At 42.5% G+C, this 22,438-nt stretch overlaps 1 protein-coding gene across 2 annotated transcripts in view; it reads right to left on the bottom strand.

Annotated features, from left to right (window-relative positions):
* atp8b1 (ATPase phospholipid transporting 8B1) overlaps positions 1-22,438 on the bottom strand; it is a 136,925-nt gene that overhangs the window by 61,549 nt on the left and 52,938 nt on the right. For both annotated transcript variants that reach the window (XM_055664972.1, XM_055664897.1), the window contains exons 2-5: positions 11,803-11,994; positions 10,141-10,232; positions 6,478-6,591; positions 4,900-4,998 (exon numbers count right to left, since the gene is read on the bottom strand). In XM_055664972.1, the coding sequence (XP_055520947.1) occupies positions 4,900-4,998; positions 6,478-6,591; positions 10,141-10,232; positions 11,803-11,980 (483 nt within the window). In that variant the 5' untranslated portion in view covers positions 11,981-11,994. The remainder of the gene's footprint in view (positions 1-4,899; positions 4,999-6,477; positions 6,592-10,140; positions 10,233-11,802; positions 11,995-22,438) is intronic.

Here is a 22,438-nt window from a genome sequence, read left to right on the forward strand (position 1 = left end):
TGGATGAATTGTCTTGTATCATGTATTGTCTTTCCTACAATAGGTTAACACACAACAACATGTTTTCATGGTATCTTGGTACACGTGACAATAAACTAAACTTAAACTCAAAGGATGATAAGCACCTTTTCAGTATGTTAGCAGACTGCCCTGTTCTTCCTGCTTCACATATCACTGCCTGCTAGATGTGAAGGGAACTACCATAGGATTTATACAGTGTGGAAACAAGCTATTTGACCCAGCTCATCCATGCCAACCAGTATATCTATCCAAGCTAGTCCCATTTGGCTATTATCCCTCCGAACCTTTTCCATCCATCTACCTACCCAAATGGGTTTTTTTTCAAACAGTATAATTGAAAAAAAGTTCCACCCTGGTTCCTTTTAAATAATTCCCCTCTCACCTTACATCTATTACATCTATGTCCTCTAGTTTTAGATCCCTTTCCCAATGGGACAAAGACCCCTCATGATTTTATATACTTCGAGTCATAGAGAGCCATAGAGTGGTACAGTGCAGAAACAGGCCCTTCGGCCTAACTTGCCCACACCAGATAACAATGTCCCAGCTACACTAGTCCCACTTGCCTACACTTGGTCCATATCCCTCCAAACCTGTCCTGTCCATGTATCTATCTAACCGTTTCTGAAACGATGGGATAGTCCCAGCCTCAACTACCTCCTCTGGCAGCTTGTTTCATACACCCACCATCCTTTGTGTGAAAAAGTTACCCCTCAGATTCCTATTAAATCTTTTCCCCTTCACCTTGAACCTTTGTCCTCTGGTTCTCGATTCCCCTACTGGGCAAGAGGCTCGATCTATTCCTCTCTTGATTTTGTACACCTCTATAAGATCACCCCTCATCCTCCTGCTCTCCATGGAATAGAGACCCAGCCTACTCAACCATTCCCTATAGCTCACACCCTCTTGGCAACATCCTCGTAATTTTTTTCTGAACCCTTTCAAGCTTGACATTATGTTTCCTATAACATGGCGCCCAGAACTGAACACAATATTCTAAATGCGGTCTCACCAACGTCTTATACAACTGCAACATGACCTCCCAACTTCTATATAACTTCTATAAAGGTCATCCTCAGGCAAAAAGTGTCCTTGCCAACCCAGCCTTTTATAATTGAAGCTCTCCAGTCCTCCCGAATACCATTCTACATCCTTTCCAGCTGAAATGACATATTTCCTCTTGCTGGGTAACTAGATCTGCACCCAATACTCCAAATGGGGTCTCACCAACAACTTGTTGTAATTGATCGCAATTCGAATAGTCAATACCCTCACCGCTGAAGGCAAGTGTGCCGAAACAAAAGCTTTTCACTGTACCTCGGTACACTTAACAACAATAAACTAAAATAATAAACTAACCTTAACCTTCTACCCAGTTTAGAAACTGACATGACCATTAGACATTCTTGAATGCATTGTCCAAATTTAGAGACATCAAGATGATGTTAATTAGACTACATCATTCCAGGCATCTGACCCTTTGAGACAAGATATTTTGCACCACTGTGAAGGAAGTCAAGGAATGTTCCAGACTGGCTACTTAATCACTTCTCACATCAAATATGGTTAAAGTAATATTTGTTATTCCATAAATATTTGGGGTATTCATGTACCCAGAAAGTTACACCTCCTAACAATTGGTAAATACATATTTTGGATGTCTGAGGGTGTTTGTCCTGAAAAGCTTTTACACCATTTAGATGAATATTTGACTTTTCAAAGTTGCCCTTCACAGTTGAGATGTAGTTCCATTGTAACTAGGCAATTCTGCTGAACAATTTGTCTAGATTCAAAACGTTGTAGTTAATGATTTACATGATTGACAATATTCAAATCACCTACAGTTGTTATCTTTGTGTAGGAAGGAACTGCAGATGTTGGTTTAAACTGAAGGTTGACGCAACCTGCTGGAGTAAATCAGGAGGACGAGTAACAGCTCTGGAAAGAATGGGTGATGTTTTGGGATGAGACCCTTCTTCAGACTGAAGAAGGGTCTCAATAGACATTAGACAATATGTGCAGGAGTAGGCCATTCGGCCCTTCGAGCCAGGACCGGCATTCAATGTGATCATGGCTGATCATCCCCAATCAGTACCCCGTTCCTGCCTTCTCCCCATATCCCCTGACTCCTCTATCTTTAAGAGCCCTATCTAGCTCTCTTGAAAGTATCCAGAGAATCGGCCTCCACCGCCCTCTGAGGCAGAGAATTCCACAGACGTACAACTGAAAAAGTGTTTCCTCGCCTCCGTTCTAAATGGCTTACCCCTTATTCTTAAACTGTGGCCCCTAGTTCTAGACTCCCCTAACATCAGGAACATGTTTCCTGCCTCTAGCGTGTCCAAACCCTTATTATATGTTTCAATAAGATCACCTCTCATCCTTCTAAACTCCAGAGTGTACAAGCCCAGCCGCACCATTCTCTCAGCATATGACAGTCCCGCCATCCCGGGAATTAACCTTTTAAACCTACGCTGCACTCCCTCAATAGCAAGTATGTCCTTCCTCAGATTAGGGGACCAAAACTGCACCCAATACTCCAGGTGTGGTCTCACTAGGGCTCTGTACAACTGCAGAAGGACCTCTTTGCTCCTATACTCGACTCCTCTTGTTATAAAGGTCAACATGCCATTTGCTTTCTTCACTGCTTGCTGTACCTGCATACTTACTTTCATAGACTGATGAACAAGGTCCCCCAGATACCGTTGTACTTCCCCTTTTCCCAACTTGACGCTATTTAGATAGTAATCTGCTTTCATGTTTTTGATACCAAAGTGGATAACCTCACATTTATCCACATTAAACTTCATCTGCCATGCATCTGCCCACTCCCCCAACTTGTCCAAGTCACCCTATATCCTCATAGCATCCTCCTCAGTTCACACTGCCACCCAGCTTTGTGTCATCTACAAATTTGTTAATGCTACTTTGAATCCCTTCATCCAAATCATTGATGTATATTGTAAATAGCTGCGGTCCCAGCACCGAGTCTTGCAGTACCCCACTAGTCACTGCCTGCCATTGTGAAAGGGACCCGTTAATCCCTACTCTTTGTTTCATGTCTGCCAACCAATTTTCTATCCATGTCAGCACTCTACCCCCAATACCATGTGCCCTCATTTTGCCCAACCAGAAACGTCACCCATTCCTTTTATCCAGATATGCTGTCTGGCCTGTTGTCATCTTTGTACTTGGAGAGTATAAAAAAATGGATGTATTTGAAATTCAGAGATGTTTCCATTGGATCTCTATTGTATCTCTACAGATGATGATGCTGTGATCTAGCTTCTACAGCTCTGGCCTCCATGTGGCTTATTCAAAACCATAACAGAAAGGGTCAGATCAAAACCAGCCCTGGATAATTAGCCCAACTCGCTGTGCACATCTCGCAATCAGATCTCTCTCATTCCTTCACCGAATTAATTGGTGACAAATAATTTACCCGATCATCAGCATGCACAAATGCACAATTCGTCTTGAACAAAGTCACCTCAAACTTAAGTTTTTGCCAACGTTATTTTTGATATCAAATGGCTAAAAAAGTGTAGAGAAGTGGATCATTACACTATCAATAGGAGTTGTGAACTGTCATGAATTTGGTGATTGTGTTCAAGAGTTTACATGAGCACGATTGGAAGCTGGAGTGAAGCAAGCATGTAACAAAAAGCACTCCAAAGATTGAGCAACATTCCAAGCATTCCTTTGAGATGCTTTGACAGTACTCAAACCATTGCATCACGTTGAAAGCTTATGTGAAATGGATGTGGAGCAAGCAGCAAAGAAATTGAATGATGTATGCATGAGATGTTTACAATGTCAGATTAATCCCTGCTGATACTATGGGTGAAATGCACCTCCTCAGCCACTTCAGAACCCGCAGCATTGGAAAGCAAACAAGTCATCCTTCAAACCCAACCACTGCCGAAAGAGGGCAACGTGTGTATTCCAATACAATTTTGACCAACCTTTATCCTTCTCATCTAAAAACCACGACCTGTTCTAACTCATCAACTCATTGTCACTGCCTAAATGGGCTGATTCTGACATTTATTTTCAAATCTCAAGGTCTCCGGGGACACTAACCTCCTCTTGCCCCACAAGATCCCAGAGCTCCTCCGTCTGCCCTTTTTGCTTCACGGCTTTTGCTCACTCCCATTGGTTTCAGTGCATATACTCGCTTTGGTATATCCCAAGATGCGTAATACTTTCATTTGTCTTTCCTTTGCCATCCACTCATACTTACTTTGCCCAAACAAATACTCTTCCATCCCAATGTTTCCATATTTGCCTTGGAGTAAGTTATCCAATCGCACATTTTTGAAATACGCAAAGACATGCAAATATTACAGAATATCATTGTTATTTATTTGTACACATGCTGATATTCCTCCTTAAGGGCCAGTTGCAACAGATTTTGATTTGCAGGTGGTGTCAGTTCTCTGTGGAACAGTTCTCCATGCCAATTTCACAGGGATTCTCTCACTCGGTCCAATTGAATTCCCCTCCTTCAATATTATTCTTTGTATCCTTCAATGCAACTTCAAATAATTTGTTTAGTTTAGTGGAGAGATACACTGCAGAAACAGACCATTTGGCCCACCGGGTTTGCGCCGTTCAGTGGTCCCTGCACATTCACACCATCCGACACATGCAAGGGACAATTTACAATTATACCAAGCCAATTCACCTCCAAACCTGTACGTCTTTGGAGTGTGGGAGGAAACTGGAGATCTTGGGGGGAACCCACGCAGGTCATGTGGAGAATGTACAAAATCCGCACAGACAGCCCTGGCACTGGCCGAATTCTGCTGCAAACAAACCAGGTTTAAAGTGGTAGGCAGATTGGAAGTATATGGATGGAGTGAGTAAATAAATGCTTACAATATCATCAACAAGATCCTTGATTGCTGTTATTCCCAACACCACCAGGAGAGGAACAAATGTAGTGTACCAGGCCAAGGTGGAGATCTGTGGAATAGCCTAAAAGAAAAAAATAATTTCATTAATTCTATTGGGACAAGCCAGTCACAAAATTTTGGGGACTACAAATATTAGGAAATTGGCCTCATGGGTTGAAATTAGACTTAATCTTTTCTTGAAACAATTGTGGACAGTGATGCCAAAATCCAATTCATTTTTGAAATTGTATTTGTTCCATAAATAAAGTGTTATGTAGGTTTGAGAGTTCATTGCTTAAAGTAACATACAGTAACATCTGAATATTAAAGTAGACATTAACATGCTTTGAAAAATGTAGGTCAAATTCCTAACATTAAATGGATCCACAGCTCAAAATTCACAACATTTTACAAGCCATTTCACATTGACTCTCAACCTCATTTTTACCCCTTCCAATGAATGGCTAATACACAGCCAAGTTCTTGAAGTAGTTTGGTTTTAACGAAAAGCTGCTAATTTTTGTCATTATTGTTAATTTTTTTTTAAATATAACCATCTCCACAGATGAAAGCACACAATTTCAGGTTGTTGAAAGAATGAAAGGCAACGTTCAGAAAGCTCAGAAAATAAAATTGATGGTTCTGGGAATCTAAAAAAAGGTCTAAGAATAAGGAGTAAGCCATTTAGAACGGAGACGAGGAAATACTTTTTCTTACAGAGTGTGAAATTCTCTGCCTCAGAGGGCAGTGGAGGCAGGTTCTCTGGATGCTTTCAAGAGAGAGCTAGATAGGGCTCTTGAAAATAGCGGAGTCTGGGGATATGGAGAGAAGTCAGGAACGGGGTACTGATTGGGGATGATCAGCCATGATCACATTGAATGCTGCACCTATTGTCCACTCTCAATATTTTCTTTTCATTTCAGAACAATTTAATAAACTACCAACAGTGGTATTGGTAGAGAACAGTTGAGACCAATATTTAGTTTCTAAATAAGTCCAGAACCAGTTTGAGAATAAGAGGTAGGCCATTTGGACTGAGATGAGGGAAAACTTTTTCACCCAGGGAGTTGTGAATCTGTGGAATTCTCTGCCACAGAGGACATTGGAGGCCAATTCACTGGATGTTTTCAAGATAGAGTTAGCTATAGCTTTTGGGGCTAAATAAATCAAGGGATATGAGGAGAAGGCAGGAACGGGGCACTGATTTTGGATGATCTGCCAAGATCATATTGAATGGCGGTGCTGGCTCAAAGGGCCGAATGGCCTACCCCTGCACCTGTTTTCTATGTTTCTAAAACAAGCCTACAAGGTTTACCTCACCATTTACAATAAATATTTGTGTTTTCCCAAAGTGCCAAGAAGAACGAACAAATTCAGAATTCCCTGCAAACTAAAATGTATCTTTTATAAAAACAGCATATTTTGAATGTAAAAATTACCAAGATCTAAAATTGCATTTTTCCCCTTCATACTTAGAGAGGGGCGGGGATCAGAAAGGCATAAGAAATTCATACATGTTTGTTCATACAGGAAATTTAAAGTGGCCATTTTAAATACCTACTTGCAGAATGAGAAGAATCAGAAAATAAGCATTGGCTGCTCTTTTGAATTGCTCCATCAAATTAAGCGGCAAAAAGGTAATTAAGTTGTATTTGTACGTTCGAATAGCATTCCCCTGGAAAGGTTAACAGACAATGATTACATGTCAGAAGATGAATACAAACCAATGCTAACTTATTTTACCCTGTATAATTGCGAAACACTTTTGGGCAGAAAACGCTGGTGGGTGTTGTGTACAGGCCATATAGCAATTACAGCACGGAAACAGGCCATCTCGGCCCTACAAGTCCGTGCCGAACAAATTTTTTTTTCCCTTAGTCCCACCTGCCTGCACTCATACCATAACCCTCCATTCCCTTCTCATCCATATGCCTATCCAATTTATTTTTAAATGATACCAATGAACCTGCCTCCACCACTTCCACTGGAAGCTCATTCCACACCGCTACCACTCTCTGAGTAAAGAAGTTCCCCCTCATATTACCCCTAAACTTCTGTCCCTTAATTCTGAAGTCATGTCCTCTTGTTTGCCACCTAACAGTAGTAGTGAAGTTGGAGATGGTATCAAACAGGAAATTAGAAATGCGTGCGACAAAGGCAAAACAGTTATAATGGGTGACTTCAATCTACATATAGATTGGGAGAATCAAATTGGCAGGGGTGCTGAGGAAGAAGATTTCTTGGAATATATGCGGGATAGTTATCTAAATCAACATGTAGAGGAACCAATGAGAGAGCAGGCTATTTTAGACTGGGTATTGAGTAATGAGGAAGGGTTAGTTAGTAGTCTTGTTGTGCGTGCCCCCTTGGGCAAGAGTGACCATAATATGGTTGAGTTCTTCATTAGGATGTAGAGTGACATTGTTAATTCAGAAACAATGGTTCTGAACTTAAAGAAAGGTAACTTTGAGGGTATGAGACGTGAATTGGCCAAGATTGACTGGCAATTAATTCTAAAAGGGTTGACGGTGGATATGCAATGGAAGCCATTTAAAGACTGCATGGATGAACTACAAAAATTGTTCATCCCAGTTTGGCAAAATAATAAATCAGGGAAGGTAGTACATTCGTGGATAACAAGGGAAATCAGGGATAGTATCAAAGGGAAGGATGATGCGTACAAATTAGCCAGAAAAAACAGCATACTGGAGGACTGCGAGACATTCAGAGACCAGCAGAGGAGGACAAAGGGCTTAATTAGGAAAGGAAAAATAGATTATGAAAGAAAACTGGCAGGGAACATAAAAACTGACTGCAAAAGTTTTTATAGATATGTGAAAAGAAAGAGATTAGTTAAAACAAATGTAGGTCCCTTGCAGTCAGAAACAGGTGAGTTGATCATGGGGAACAAGGAAATGGCGGACCAATTGAATAAATTCTTTGGTTCCGTCTTCACTAAGGAAGACATAAATAATTTGCCGGAAATAGCAGGGGACCGCGGGTCAAGGGAGTTGGAGGAATTGAGTGAAATCCAGGTTAGCCGGGAAGTGGTGTTGGGTAAATTGAATGGATTAAAGGCCGATAAATCCCCAGGGCCAGATAGGCTGCATCCCAGAGTACTTAAGGAAGTAGCTCCAGAAATAGTGGATGCATTAGTAATAATCTTTCAAAACTCTTTAGATTCTGGAGTAGTTCCTGAGGATTGGCGGGTAGCAAACGTAACCCCACTTTTTAAGAAGGGACGGAGAGAGAAAACGGGGAATTACAGACCAGTTAGTCTAACATCGGTAGTGGGGAAACTGCTAGAGTCAGTTATTAAAGATGGGATAGCAGCACATTTGGAAAGTGGTGAAATCATTGGACAAAGTCAGCATGGATTTACGAAAGGTAAATCATGTCTGACGAATCTTATAGAATTTTTCGAGGATGTAACTAGTAGCGTGGATAGGGAAGAACCAGTGGATGTGGTGTATCTGGACTTCCAGAAGGCTTTCGACAAGATCCCACATAAGAGATTAGTATACAAACTTAAAGCACACGGCATTGGGGGTTCAGTATTGATGTGGATAGAGAACTGGCTGGCAAACAGGAAGCAAAGAGTAGGAGTAAACGGGTCCTTTTCACAATGGCAGGCAGTGACTAGTGGGGTACCGCAAGGCTCAGTGCTGGGACCCCAGCTATTTACAATATATATTAATGATCTGGATGAGGGAATTGAAGGCAATATCTCCAAGTTTGCGGATGACACTAAGCTGGGGGGCAGTGTTAGCTGTGAGGAGGATGCTAGGAAACTGCAAGGTGACTTGGATAGGCTGGGTGAGTGGGCAAATGTTTGGCAGATGCAGTATAATGTGGATAAATGTGAGGTTATCCATTTTGGTGGCAAAAACAGGAAAGCAGACTATTATCTAAATGGTGGCCAACTAGGAAAAGGGGAGATGCAGCGAGACCTGGGTGTCATGGTACACCAGTCATTGAAAGTAGGCATGCAGGTGCAGCAGGCAGTGAAGAAAGCGAATGGTATGTTAGCTTTCATAGCAAAAGGATTTGAGAATAGGAGCAGGGAGGTTCCACTGCAGTTGTACAGGGTCTTGGTGAGACCGCATCTGGAGTATTGCGTACAGTTTTGGTCTCCAAATCTGGGGAAGGACATTATTGCCATTGAGGTAGTGCAGAGAAGGTTCACCAGGCTGATTCCTGGGATGTCAGGACTGTCTTATGAAGAAAGACTGGATAGACTTGGTTTATACTCTCTAGAATTTAGGAGATTGAGAGGGGATCTTATAGAAACTTACAAAATTCTTAAGGGGTTGGGCAGGCTAGATGCAGGAAGATTGCTCCCGATGTTGCGGAAGTCCAGGACAAGGGGTCACAGCTTAAGGATAAGGGGGAAATCCTTTAAAACCGAGATGAGAAAAAATGTTTTCACACAGAGAGTGGTGAATCTCTGGAACTCTCTGCCGCAGAGGGTAGTCGAGGCCAGTTCATTGGCTATATTTAAGAGGGAGTTAGATGTGGCCCTTGTGGCTAAGGGGATCAGAGGGTATGGAGAGAAGGCAGGTACGGGATACTGAGTTGGACGATCAGCCATGATCATATTGAATAGCGGTGCAGGCTCGAAGGGCCGAATGGCCTACTCCTGCACCTAATTTCTATGTTTCTATGTTTCAAATCCCAGGTTGAGCAATGCCACTGTTGCCTTGTCAGAAAGGATGTGGGTTCAAATCTGAGAATTTCAAAATCTCAATTCCCAAATTCTCAGCTGGCGTTCCAGTAGAGAGCGGATGGAATGCTTTTAGTGATGATTTGCAGATAAACATTCACCAAGCTAATGTTTGCTTTCTCAGATGGAACTTAAAGATCCCATCAAATTGTTTTAACAAAAGAGCAGAGAAGGGAATAGTTCTGCTGTCATGATTAATATTTAATCGTCAAAATTAATTACAGACTATGACATTGCTCTTTGATGGAAGCTTGCTGCCCACCAATTTGTCACCATGTCTGCGACAGAGCAGCAGGACACATTACATTTAGTTATAAACTGTAAAATATCTGAAGCATGGTAAAATCTTGGCAAGGAACACAAAATTATAATCCTTTGCTTCCAACATCAGGGTAAATGCAAAGAGATCATAATGATATTGAACTTGTTTGATGCTTCAAAGTGCACAAACATGTTTGTTGCATGGACCATAAGCAACATATATCCGTAATCAATACTCACCGAATACTTGCTTGTCTTATAGCAGCCATATTTCGTGACAATAAACTGATTATAGAAGTTTCTGTCATTTGCTTTGACTTTCCACGTGCACTCTGAAATGGAAGGGAAAATGAAGGGATTGAAAAGAATTTGGATAAGAATGGTAATTTTTTTCTACTTGGCTCTTGGTTTATTCAGTGACATCAGTTTAAGATAGTCACAGCAGGCCCTTCGGCCCACTTCATCCAGGCCAACCAAGTTGCCCCATCTAAGCCCGCATTTGGTCCATACCTTTCCTATCCACATTCCTGTCCAAATATCTTTTAAATATTGTTTTTGTACCCGTCTCAACTACTTCATCTAGCAATTCCCTTCATAAGCACACATCGATGGGTTCCTGTTAAATTTTTCCCCTCTTACCTATGCCCACTATTTCTTGATTCCCCAATCCTGGGAAAAGGCTCCATGCATGGACCCTATCGATTCCTCTCACAAGTTTACAATCACTTCCCAGTCTTCTGCAATTTCACAGAATAAAGTCTTATCCTATCCAAACTCCCCCTTCAGGTCAGGCCCTCAGGTACTGGTAACATAGAAACATAGAAATTAGGTGCAGGAGTAGGCCATTCGGCCCTTCAAGCCTGCACCGCTATTCAATATGATCATGGCTGATCATCCAACTCCTTAAGCTGTGACCCCTTGTCCTGGACTTCCCCAACATCGGGAACAATCTTCTTGCATCTAGCCTGTCCAACCCTTTAAGAATTTTATAAGTTTCTATAAGATCCCCTCTCAATCTCCTAAATTCTAGAGAGTATAAACCAAGTCTATCCAGCCTTTCTTCATAAGACAGTCCTGACATCCCAGGAATCAGTCTGGTGAACCTTCTCTGCACTCCCTCTATGGCAATGATGTCTGTGGGTCTGTGGACGGCGGCACCGGGAGCCCGCGGGTCCATGGAGGGAGACCACTTTTCAGGGCTCCTGCAACGGCGACTTCCCCCGCCCGAGTTGCGGGGTTGAAGAGCTCCTGGAGCGGGGCCTTACATCACCGCCCCGCGCGGCTTGGAATGGCCTCGTGACTCTGCGAGCGCACGCCGGGGGCTCTAACATCAAGACCCGGTGTGCGACCTCGCACCACCTGGCGTGGCTTTAATGGCCGCAGGACAATCGCCATCGCCAGCCGGGGGCTTTGACTTTGACTCTGACATCGGGGGGGGAGAGTGCAGTGGAGAGATAAGTTTATTAGGCCTTCCATCACAGCGATGTGATGGACGTTTATGTAAATTATGTTGTGTCTTGGGTCTATGTGTTTGTAATGTATGGCTGCAGAAACGGCATTTCGTTTGGACCTCAAGGGGTCCAAATGACAATTAAATGTATCTTGTATCTTGTCCTTCCTCTACAATTCTCAACAATTCTCTAACCTCTTCTTGATATCATTTCCAGCTTCATGGGATCTTTCCTATTGCAGATTGGCCAAAACTGAACACAATACCCCAATTGCATTATCGCCATTGTTATAAAACTATAACATAGTATCCCAACTTCTATACTCAATTTCCAGACTGATAAAAGCCAGCATGCCAAAAACCTTCACTACCCAATGATATGCCCTTTATCTTCAGGGACTACCTATTTTAAACTATTTATCTTGGTCTCAATTGAATGATCTCAGATTTACCATTTTTTGCTTGCCGCTGATCATCAGGCTGTTCCTTGATTTGGCTCTGCTCAATATCGTCCAACCTTTCAGTGGAACTATCCAGTTCATTGTCTGTCTCATCGTCGCTGTACGGCACCACATCATCATCATCGCCTCGGTCATCTTCACTAAAGCTGGAGAACCCGTCAGTACTCATCGCCGTGGGTTTTCCTGAACGAGGATTAAAGGTTTGCGTGAACACCAATTGCACACCATTTCTTCAAGAGTTGAAGGACAAAAGGGTAAATAAAAATACCTTTACAAAACCATTAGGTTTGGTAATCTTACAAATCACATCTTATAAATCACAATTTCTATTAACAAAGAAACTTCTAGCTTTGACCTAATAGTCAAAGGTCACCATCTTGACCTTTCAAAATAACTAACCCAATCCTCTCAGAGCTCCTTTTCCTCCATAGAAAAGCATTTATCCATATTCAACGCTGTCAGAGATGATGGTAGAGGCAGATTCAATTGTAACATTTAATAGGTCATTTGGACTGGTACTTAGATGGGGAAGACAGGGGGACAATTTAATGGAAGCAAAAGGGCCTTTAAAAAAAATAAATTAAAAAAAAAAATTGTTGTTACATCTCTGACTTTCTTAAACAAGACAGTGCACATTTCCTCTCTTAATTATTTGCCGACAGCCCAAGCATTCAAGCTGGAGGTCACATTGCTTGAACAATACTCAAGAAAAATTTGGAATTGTTCTTGTGCTGTGACTTTCTCCTTCAAGCCATGCTTCAAGAGTTATTCCGGATAAACTAAACCATTTCCAGTTATGCCATTTTGCCCAGTCATAAACTGTGCCACCAGAACCATGACAAAAAAAAAAGAAGAAAAAAAAAGAAAAAAAAAGAAAAGTGATGACCCCCTGCCTTTGATCCAATCACAAAGTGCTTTCTATTACAAACTCATCAAACATAAGGTTTAGCACTACATTATAAATCCCAATTGTGGAGACATTGGTATTGCTGTCTCATTGTAGGACACAGATCTTTCTTTTTATTCTGGATTTTAAATAATGTATTGTGATTTTGTATATAATTTATGATGCTCTTACAAGTAATTTACTAAGCTTTTGCATGTATTTTATGGTGTTTTTATATGCAATGTATTTTGTGTAATGTGTAATGTCGTCTCTTGTCTGGACATTGAGTCTGAAATAAAGCTTAATAATATCTGGCATCTCCAGACTTGACTATTCAATATTCTTCAGGTTATCCTCATGATTCATCTCTCATCTCACACGTCCATACACTCTATATTGGCTGAGATGCATTTATTTACTGTTCCTGGTCATCTTTCCTTTTTAAATTTACATTCAAGTCATTCATTGCCGCACCTCCGTGTGATCTCTTCATTCTGAATGTCTATTTTCTCAGCTTTGGCCTCAAACGTATTTTACTATCGCTGAAAAGACATTGCCGTGAGAATCGAATTTCAGATGTCTCAAGCCCATCCTCTGGAATTGCATTCAAATGTCAATATCTTTTTGTTTTCCCGTTCAAATGCTTAAAACCCATCGCATAAATCAAGCTTTTGTCACCCTGACTAATAGTTCTATTCATTCAGGCTTCTGACTGAATAAACTCCAATATTTCTAGATATTATACACCTTTTCTACAGACAATATTTCACAATAAAAGCCATAACACACTATGCTTTGTTACTAGACTACTACAAGAAGCGGCATGTTGCATTGACTCAGAGGCTAAAGTTCAAATCCCCACTACAGCGGTTGGGAATTGAAAGTAATGAAGTAATCTCCGAATGAAAATATTACAGGTGCACAACCTTTTATCCGAAAGCCTTGGGACCAGACACTTGTTGGATTTCGGACATTTTCGGATTTCCGAATGGAAGATTTTTAGCGTAGATTAGGTAGGTAGGCGGCTTGAAAAGTCTGGAGCGGCTGCCTCCTCCCCGGAGACTGGGGAATCATTGTAAATCATTGCATAAATGTTAGTCAGTTAGTTTGGAGGGATTTTATGTGGTGGTGGTGGGGTGAAGGGGGAAACTTTAATTCTTGGTCCCCTACCTGGTCGGCGACTCCCAACATCGCGGAGCTGGGGGCTCCGTCCGGCCGCGGGTGGCGCCGGTTGGAGCTCCGACCCCGGCAACTCTACCCCTGGCTGCGCGGCGCTCCAAATCCAGCGCCGCCCGCGGCCGGACGCCCGCAGTCCCAGCTCCGCGAATGTTGGGAGTCGGCGGCCACAGCGCTCCAGAGCTTACCGCACGGCGACCCGGTAAGGCATTGCCCGCTCCCCGATGGTATCCCAGCGCTGCGACGCCGCCGACTCCCAACATTCGTGGAGCTGGGGCTGCGGGCGGTGGTGGATTTGGAGCGCCTCGCAGCCAGGGGTAGAGTTGCCGGGGTCGGAGCTACAACCGGCGCCGCCCGCGGCCGGACACCCGCAGCCCCAGCTGGGAGTTGGCGGTCACAGCGCTGCTGAGCTTACTGCACGACGACCCGGTAAGGCATTGACTGCTCCCCGCCTCTCCGACCAGGTAGGGGACTAAGAATTAAAGTTTACCCCTTCACCCCCTCCCCTCCCCTCCCCCTTCACATAAAAGCCCTCCAAACTAACTGACTAACATTTAAGCAATGATTTACAGATGTTTAAGTGTCTCCCCGGTCTCCGGGAAGGAGGCAGCCGCTACAGTAGTACAGACCTGGGTTGACCGTGGGTCGTTTCGGGTCAAGTTTGGCGCCAAACGCGAGCTTTGGTGTGCAGACAACATCCTGGAAAAAATGGCCGGTTTTCGGAGTTTTTCGGTTTCCGGAACTCCGGATAAAAGGTTGTGCACCTGTAGTATTAGCGGCCTTAGATAGTCATAAAATTTGGATCCGGTTCACTCAATCGTGCTGTGAAGTGAATAATGTCCAAGTCTGAGTAAATAAATGCATTGTTTCAAAAGCAGCTTTTGGGCTTCCTGAAGACACTTACTTTTTGACCAAAATAAACTCAAGCAGCCACTAAACTCAAATGTAACAAAGTTTTGGACTCAATTCATGATCTGCATCATGTTGAACAAACAGTAATGGAGTCAAATTCACAGATCATGGATTGGACTGAAATGCATCAACGAGTTTAAAAAAGGACATTAAAAAGAGCTCGGTGTTGTTCCTTGCATATCACTTGCGTTTATTGTGCCAACTTTAATTTTCCATCTCACTGTTCCTGAAGCCTCTATGTGATAGGTTAAGACAACTGTCAAGCCAACTTCAAAACTGTACAAATGTTCTCCCATCCCACTTAGGAATGAACAGTGAACTTCAAAAGCAGGTAAGAATTTAATTGTTATGTTTCAGTACGTATGACAATTAGACACTCTTGAAGCACTACTTCATGTTTCAAAGCCAAGGAAATAACATTGTCACTAATGCATGGCCCAATCAGTGTTATTTCTGCCAGAATGCAAGATATTTTTGCAACAGCTAAACTGCAACAGAATCTTCAATTCTGATTGGGTCATCAGTTTTTCCACTATTTGTTTCACTGTAGTTAATATCGTCGGATGGCCAAAATCTAAATTCAAAGTTGTCTTAAATATGTGAAAGACATTGCATAGTTCTACATTATCAAAAAAAAAAGTAATTTAAATCTCAGTGGTTGTTAAGTTTATCAAGATGTGCAAGACAGCACTGAGAGGTTTTTTTCATAATGCCTAAATTTGTCTCTACTTTGAAACAAGCTGGTGTAAATTAAACTTAGTTATTTATTTGCATTAAAGTGAGATTAAAAAAGATTTCAGACCAAAATAGTTCTCTATATTTGAGTTATTTTTCCATTATGATCCAGGGTTGTCATCTTCATTCCTGGCACTTTGTTTTAAAAGGCTAACTTGTTCCTTCTAGTGATTCAGTACACGATGTGATGAGAGAACACGATCTTCAGATACTCCACAAAACAAAGCTAACGTGCTAGGCACAAAATTCTGGTGTAACTGGCAGCATCTCCGGAGAAAAGGAATGGATGACGTTTTGGGTCAAGACCCTACTTCAAATTACAGGGGAAAGGAAAACGAGAAATATGCTCCATTTGGCCCATCTAATCCATGTGGAGGCCCAATCTCAGCTAGTTCCATTTGCCTATATTTAGTTCATTTCTCTCCAAATCTTTCCCATCTGATTTTCAGAAAGCCTTTGATGAAGTGCCGCATGTGAGGCTGCTAAGAAAGATGAGAGCCCATCGTATCAAAGGGCAGATACTAGCATGGATAGCAGGTTGGCTGATGGCAGAAGGTAAAGAGTGGTAATAAAGGGGGCTTTTTAAATTTGGCTGCCAGTGACTAGCATAGTTTTGCAGAGGTTATTGCTGCCGCCACTACTCTTCACATTGTATTAATGATTTGGGCAAGAGGATTGAAGACTTTGTGGCCAGGTTTGCAAGTGATACAAAAATAGGTGGAGGGGTAGGTAGTGTTGAGGAAGCAGGAACTCTGCAGAAGGACTTGGACAGGATAGGAGAGTGGGCAGAGTAGTGGCAGATGGAATATAATGTAGCAAAGTGTGGAGTTGTACATTTTGGTAGTAGGAATAAAGACATTTCTAAATGGGGAGAGAATGAAGAAATCAAAGGTTCAAAGGGACTTGGGAGTGCTGGTGCAGGATACCCAAAAAGTTAATTTGCAAGTCAAATTGGTAGTAAGGAGGACAAAAGGAATGGTAGCATTTATTTCAAGAGGGCTAGACTATAAAAACAGAGATGCAATGCCGAGGCGCTGGTCCGGCTACATTTGTAGTATTGTGAGCAATTCTGGCCACCCTATCGGAGGAAAGATGCGCTGGCTCTAGTGAGGGTGCAGAGAAGGTTTACAAAAATGATTCCAGGAATGAGTGGGTTAACATCTGATTAGCGTTTGACAGCACTGGGCCTGTACTCACTGGAGTTTAGAAGGGTGAGGGGGGACCTCACTGAAACCTACTGAATAGTGAAAGGCTTGGATAGAGTTGGTGTGGAGAGATGTTTCCACTCGTGGGAGAGTCTAAGACGAGAGGTCATAGCCTCAGATTCCTTCCTTTCGATTAATAAGGATGCTGCCACATCCTGAGGACCTGAGCTATAGGGAGAGGTTGGGCAGGCTCTTACTTTACTACTTGAAGTATAGGAAGCTGAGATAGGCATGCAAAATAATGAGGGAAATAGATAAATGCAGCACAGTGGCGCAGTACTGGAGTTGTTGCCTTACAGCACCAGAGACCCAGATTCAATAGACAATAGGTGCAGGAGTAGGCCATTCAGCCCTTCGAGCCAGCACCGCCATTCAATGTGATCATGGCTGATCATCCCCATCAGTACCCCGTTCCTGCCTTCGTCATAAGCCCTGACTCCGCTATCTTTAAAAGCCCTATCTAGCTCTCTCTTGAAAGTATCCAGAGAACTGGCCTCCACCACCCTCTGAGGCAGAGAATTCCACAGACTCACAACTCTCTGTGAGAAAAAGTGTTTTCTCGTCTCCGTTCTAAATGGCGTTTCCCTTGTTCTAAAACTGTGGCCCCTGGTTCTGGACTCTCCCAACATCGGGAACATGTTTTCTGGCTCTAACGTGTCCAAACCCTTAATAATGTTATAGGTTTCAAGAAGATCCTCTCATCCTTCTAAACTCCAGAGTATACAAGCCCAGCCGCTCCGTTCTCTCAGCATATGACAGTCCCGCCATCCCGGGAATTAACCTTGTAAACCTACGCTGCACTCCTTCAATAGCAAGAATGTCCTTCCTCAAATTAAGGGACCAAATCTGCACACAATACTCCAGGTGTGGTATCATTATGGCCCTACACAACTGCAGAAGGACATCTTGCTCCTGTAATTGGCTTCTGTAATTTGTCCCTAGTGTGTAGGATAGAACTAGTGTATAAATGATTGTTGGTTTGCATGGACTTTGTGGGCTGAAGGGCCCGTTTCCATGTTGTATCTCTAAACTTACGATTGGACAAATGCACAGAGTCTTTTACCCAGAGTAGAGGAATCAAGAACCAAAGGACATAGGTTTGAGGTGAGAGGGGAAAGATTTAAAAAGAACCCGAGGGGAAGATTTTTCACACAGGTGGTGAGTATAGGGAACGAGCTGCCAGAGAAGATAGTTGAGGCAGGTAATATAACAACATTTAAAAATACTCTTGGATAGGATGTTTAGAAGAAATGGGTCAAGCAGGCAAATGGCACCATCTTGGACAGCATGGATGAGTTGGGTCAAAGGGCCTGTTTCCGTTCTGTAGGATTCTGTGACTCTAAACTTAACTGGAATATAGTTATCCATTCTTCACACCGTACTTCCAGAGGGTTAGATTGTAATTGAAGCAAGTGCAACAAATTCATTTCAATAATGCTGGTGCTCAAAGAGTTAAAATACATGGCCAGATTTAACACACCTGTTCTGCATTCCGTCCATTATACAAGATACTAATAGTGTGGGATTTGAGAAAACTGCAAGACATTAATAGTGAGGGATATGAGTTTAACTAGACATATTATGAAATGAGTGAAACTATAGATACTGCAATCTAGAGTTCTCCAATAATTTAGCAAACCTTCAAGACATTAACTTAACATTGGAATTTAGATTGTTGAGCGACTACAAATATATATTCATTACAATACAAAGGCAGCCACATGCCGGAAAAAAATGCAGCCAACATTTTCAAAGCACGCCTTAATTATCATTCCTTCCTGCATGAAATTTACCAGAAGGAAAAAATATGCAAGAGCTGTTAACTGATACATTTCATGATTTATTAAATCTCTCCATATTACAATTATGAATAAATTTCACCAGTGCTAAAGTGGAATATTCTGGAATCATGGAATATTCTGACATTAAAGGGTACACAAATGCCGTTCTCCTTTATGAACTAAATTTAATGCACAATATAGGTGCAACATTAGTAGTATCCTACACTCGATGTATACACTATTAGCCATGCATACATCCTCCCAGTGCTGGATAGTTTATCTGAAGAGGCTCAATTTATTTGAATGTATTGTTCATTTTCATTTCATAACATCTGGCTGGAATTGTAAAGGATCACCAATAATAACTTGGCATGATGGTCACAGTGGCACAGCAGTAGAGTGGCAGCGCTGGAGACTCAGGTTCAATCTCGATCTCGGGTGCTGTCTGTACGGAGTTTGTTCGTTCTCCCTGTGACCGCGTGGGTTTTCCCCGGGATCTTCTGTTTTCTCCCACACTCCAAAGACGTACAGGTATGTAGGTTAATTGGCTAGGTATAAATGTAAATTGTCCCTGGTGTGTGTAGGATAGTGATAATGTGTTGGGACCGCTGGTCTGTGCGGACTCGGTGGGCCGAAGAACGTGTTTCAGCACTGTATCTCCAAAATGAACTGTGGGAGAATGTTTCCCAAGTGGTAAATTCATACTAAAATGGTTGAGATTCAAGTGTATGAAAATTACATTGTTGAATATACAAATTAGGTATTAAAATTCTCTCTTAAAATGTTTCCAATAACACTCCTGCCAATGTGGCTAGGATTTAGTTTAGTTTCGAGATACAGCATAGGAACAGGCCCTTCGGCCCACCCTGTTGATCACCCATTCACATTAAACCAATTTCAATTTCATCTCTCCCTTTTCTCAAATTAAAAAAAGGTAAATGATTATATTTGCCGCAATTTCTCCAACATCATTCCTACAGCCAAGCAAACTAATTTAGGGATCAGAGTTTCCACCCTTTCATCCCTGCTTTGTCATGTTATCTTGGATACTGAAAAATAACTGCACACAATACTCCAAAAAGTGGCCAAACTGAAGTTTTATACAGCTGCAATATGACCTGCCACCCCAATCTTGAGAGCAAATGCGGACTGATGAAGGCAAGCATGTTGTATGTCTTCTTGACCACCCTATCCACTTGTGTGACCACATTCAGGGATGTGGACTTGCACCTGAAGATGTTTAGACACATCAACGCTCGTCCAATCCCTGTCCCACGGTGCGAGTCCACACACGAGTTATCCTGAGTTAAAAACAAATAAAACTCGTGGTAATCTCATAGAATGAACGTAGCGGGAACATCGGAGCTCGTGGACGTAAACCTAGCGACTCGTAACGCTGACGGCAGGTACTCGGGAAACGCGTTAACTCGTGAAAATTTTTCAACACGTTGAAAGATTTCCACGAGTCAAATATACTCTTGAAGGAAAATTTTGATACTTTTAATAATAATAATATCTTTTATTGTCATTGCACGTCAGTGCAACGAGATTTAGTATGCAGCTCCAACTGATGAAAAAGAAAAGTAAAATAAATAAATAAGCTGCGTGTCGTGACCATCCGAGGGAGACAGTCCCGGGGGGGTGGGGGGCACTCAGCAGGGCCGGTTCAGAGCCGCTATAGCTCTGGGAATAAAGCTGTTTCTGAGTCTGGAGGTTTGGCCGTAGAAGGCCTTGTAACGTCCGCCGGAGGGAAGTAGTTCGAACAGTCCGTTACAGGGGTGTGATGAGTCTTTATGGATGCTGACAGCCTTCCTGAGGCACCGTGTGTGGTAGATGCCCTCCAAGGCTGGTAGCTCTGTCCCAATGATCCTCTGCGCTCGATTAAACTCGTTGTAATACCGTAGTAGCCCGTGAGTTTACCGTAGTGACTCGTGGGTAATCTTAACTCATGATACAAGCGTGAGGCGAGATCCCCGAAATACAGTCTGCCGAGCGATGAATAAACAGGGGTGAGAAATGTATTAACCGTCAGCCTATATATTGAAAAATCCCAAAACTTGGGTTCAGTGAGTTTAAAAAAGTACATTAGACAAGAAACCTTTACAAATAGCGAAGCTTCGCGTATGGCAACGCACACACCTGGTGAAAATGTCCCAAAGGGTGGAAACAGGCCCTTCGGCCCACTGAGCCAGCCGTCAAACACTCATTTACCTCAATCTCATTTCTGCCTGCATTCACAGCAATTTCCCACCTGAGCCCCATTCGACCACTCACTGACACATTGGGGGAAGGTGTCAGTCCTTCAGGTGTTTTTGCCATTCATTTCTCATCGAGTCATGGGTTCATACAACACAGCAGCGTGCGGGGAGCGAAAGGGAGCACTTGGGGGAAACTTCATAAAATAGTACCGGAGGTTAGAATCGAACCCGGGTCCCTGGAGCAGTGACACATGCTGCTCAAGTGAATGTATAATGAAATGAATGAGGACAGACAATAATCAGATTCATTGAACTCATGAAAGGGCGTTGATTTAACGTGAGCAGCCGGCGGAATAGAGGGCATCTGATGATTTTTTTCTCAACCCAGTAAGTACTGTAGTTGTAATCTGAGAACGCGATGGAGGCAGGTTTACAAAGTATATGGGCCAGAACTCGAATAATGGTCAGGAAGACTATGGTTGGAATGGACATGGTGGGCGGAGGAGCCTGTTTCTGTGTTGTATGAACCCATGACTCGATGAGAAATGAGTGGCAAAAACACCTGCAGGATTGTGAGATAATGATCATGGATTACTTTTAATGAAAGTCCACACATAACCATATAACCATATAACAATTACAGCACGGAAACAGGCCATCTCGGCCCTACAAGTCCGTGCCGAACAAATTTTTTCCCCTTAGTCCCACCTGCCTGCACTCATACCATAACCCTCCATTCCCTTCCCATCCATATGCCTATCCAATTTATTTTTAAATGATACCAATGAACCTGCCTCCACCACTTCCACTGGAAGCTCATTCCACACTGCTACCACTCTCTGAGTAAAGAAGTTCCCCCTCATATTACATACAGAAAGACAGCCAAGAAGAACTTCATATCTACACTCAGATGGACTGGCAGATGGAGGAGATAGGAGTTGGGGAAAGAGAGGAAAAGCCCAAGAGAAATACAGGGAAAGGGATATTGGAAAAGACAGATGCTGGAATCCTGAAACGCATGTCAAAACATTTAATAGGTATAAACACATAGCAAATAGGTGCAGGAGTAGGCCATTCGGCCCTTCGAGCCAACATTGACATTCATTGATCATGGCTGATCATCCAAAATCAGTACTCCGTTTCTGCTTTCTCCCCATATCCCTCGATTCCGTAACCCTAAAAAATTTGAACATGGGAGGCTTTTTATAATGAAAACAAAACTGCATGACATCATTTTTATCATGTGATGATTTTTCCACATCGGTAGTCATTGTTGGCTCAAGAGTAACTCAGGAGAGGAACGGTGCATCGCAGAAATGAGAACTAAACGGCAAACTTAGACATATACGTGGGAACTTATTGAAATTTCGTGAACATAAACTTGGAATCTCGTAGAAAACCATGAGTTTGATTTTTTCTTTAACTCGGGATAACTCGTGGGTGGACTCGCATCATGGGACAGGGCTATCAGGGTCCTGTCATTTATTATATACTTTCCTTTTGCACTTGAGCTCCCAAAATTCAACACCTCTACCTTATTTGGATTAAACTACAGTGTAAGGGGAAATATTTAATTATTGGCAACACCCTTAAAAGCATGAGACACAAAATGCTGAATTAATTCAACAGGTCAGGCACCATCTCCGGAGAACATGGATCTCATCCAGGTTCTCCAAGGATACTGCCAAACCCTGCTGAGCTACTCCAGCACTTTGTGTCTTTTTTGTGTAAAGC

The sequence above is a fragment of the Leucoraja erinacea genome, chromosome 1 (genome assembly GCF_028641065.1).
Source record: "Leucoraja erinacea ecotype New England chromosome 1, Leri_hhj_1, whole genome shotgun sequence".
Lineage (NCBI taxonomy): Eukaryota > Metazoa > Chordata > Chondrichthyes > Rajiformes > Rajidae > Leucoraja > Leucoraja erinaceus.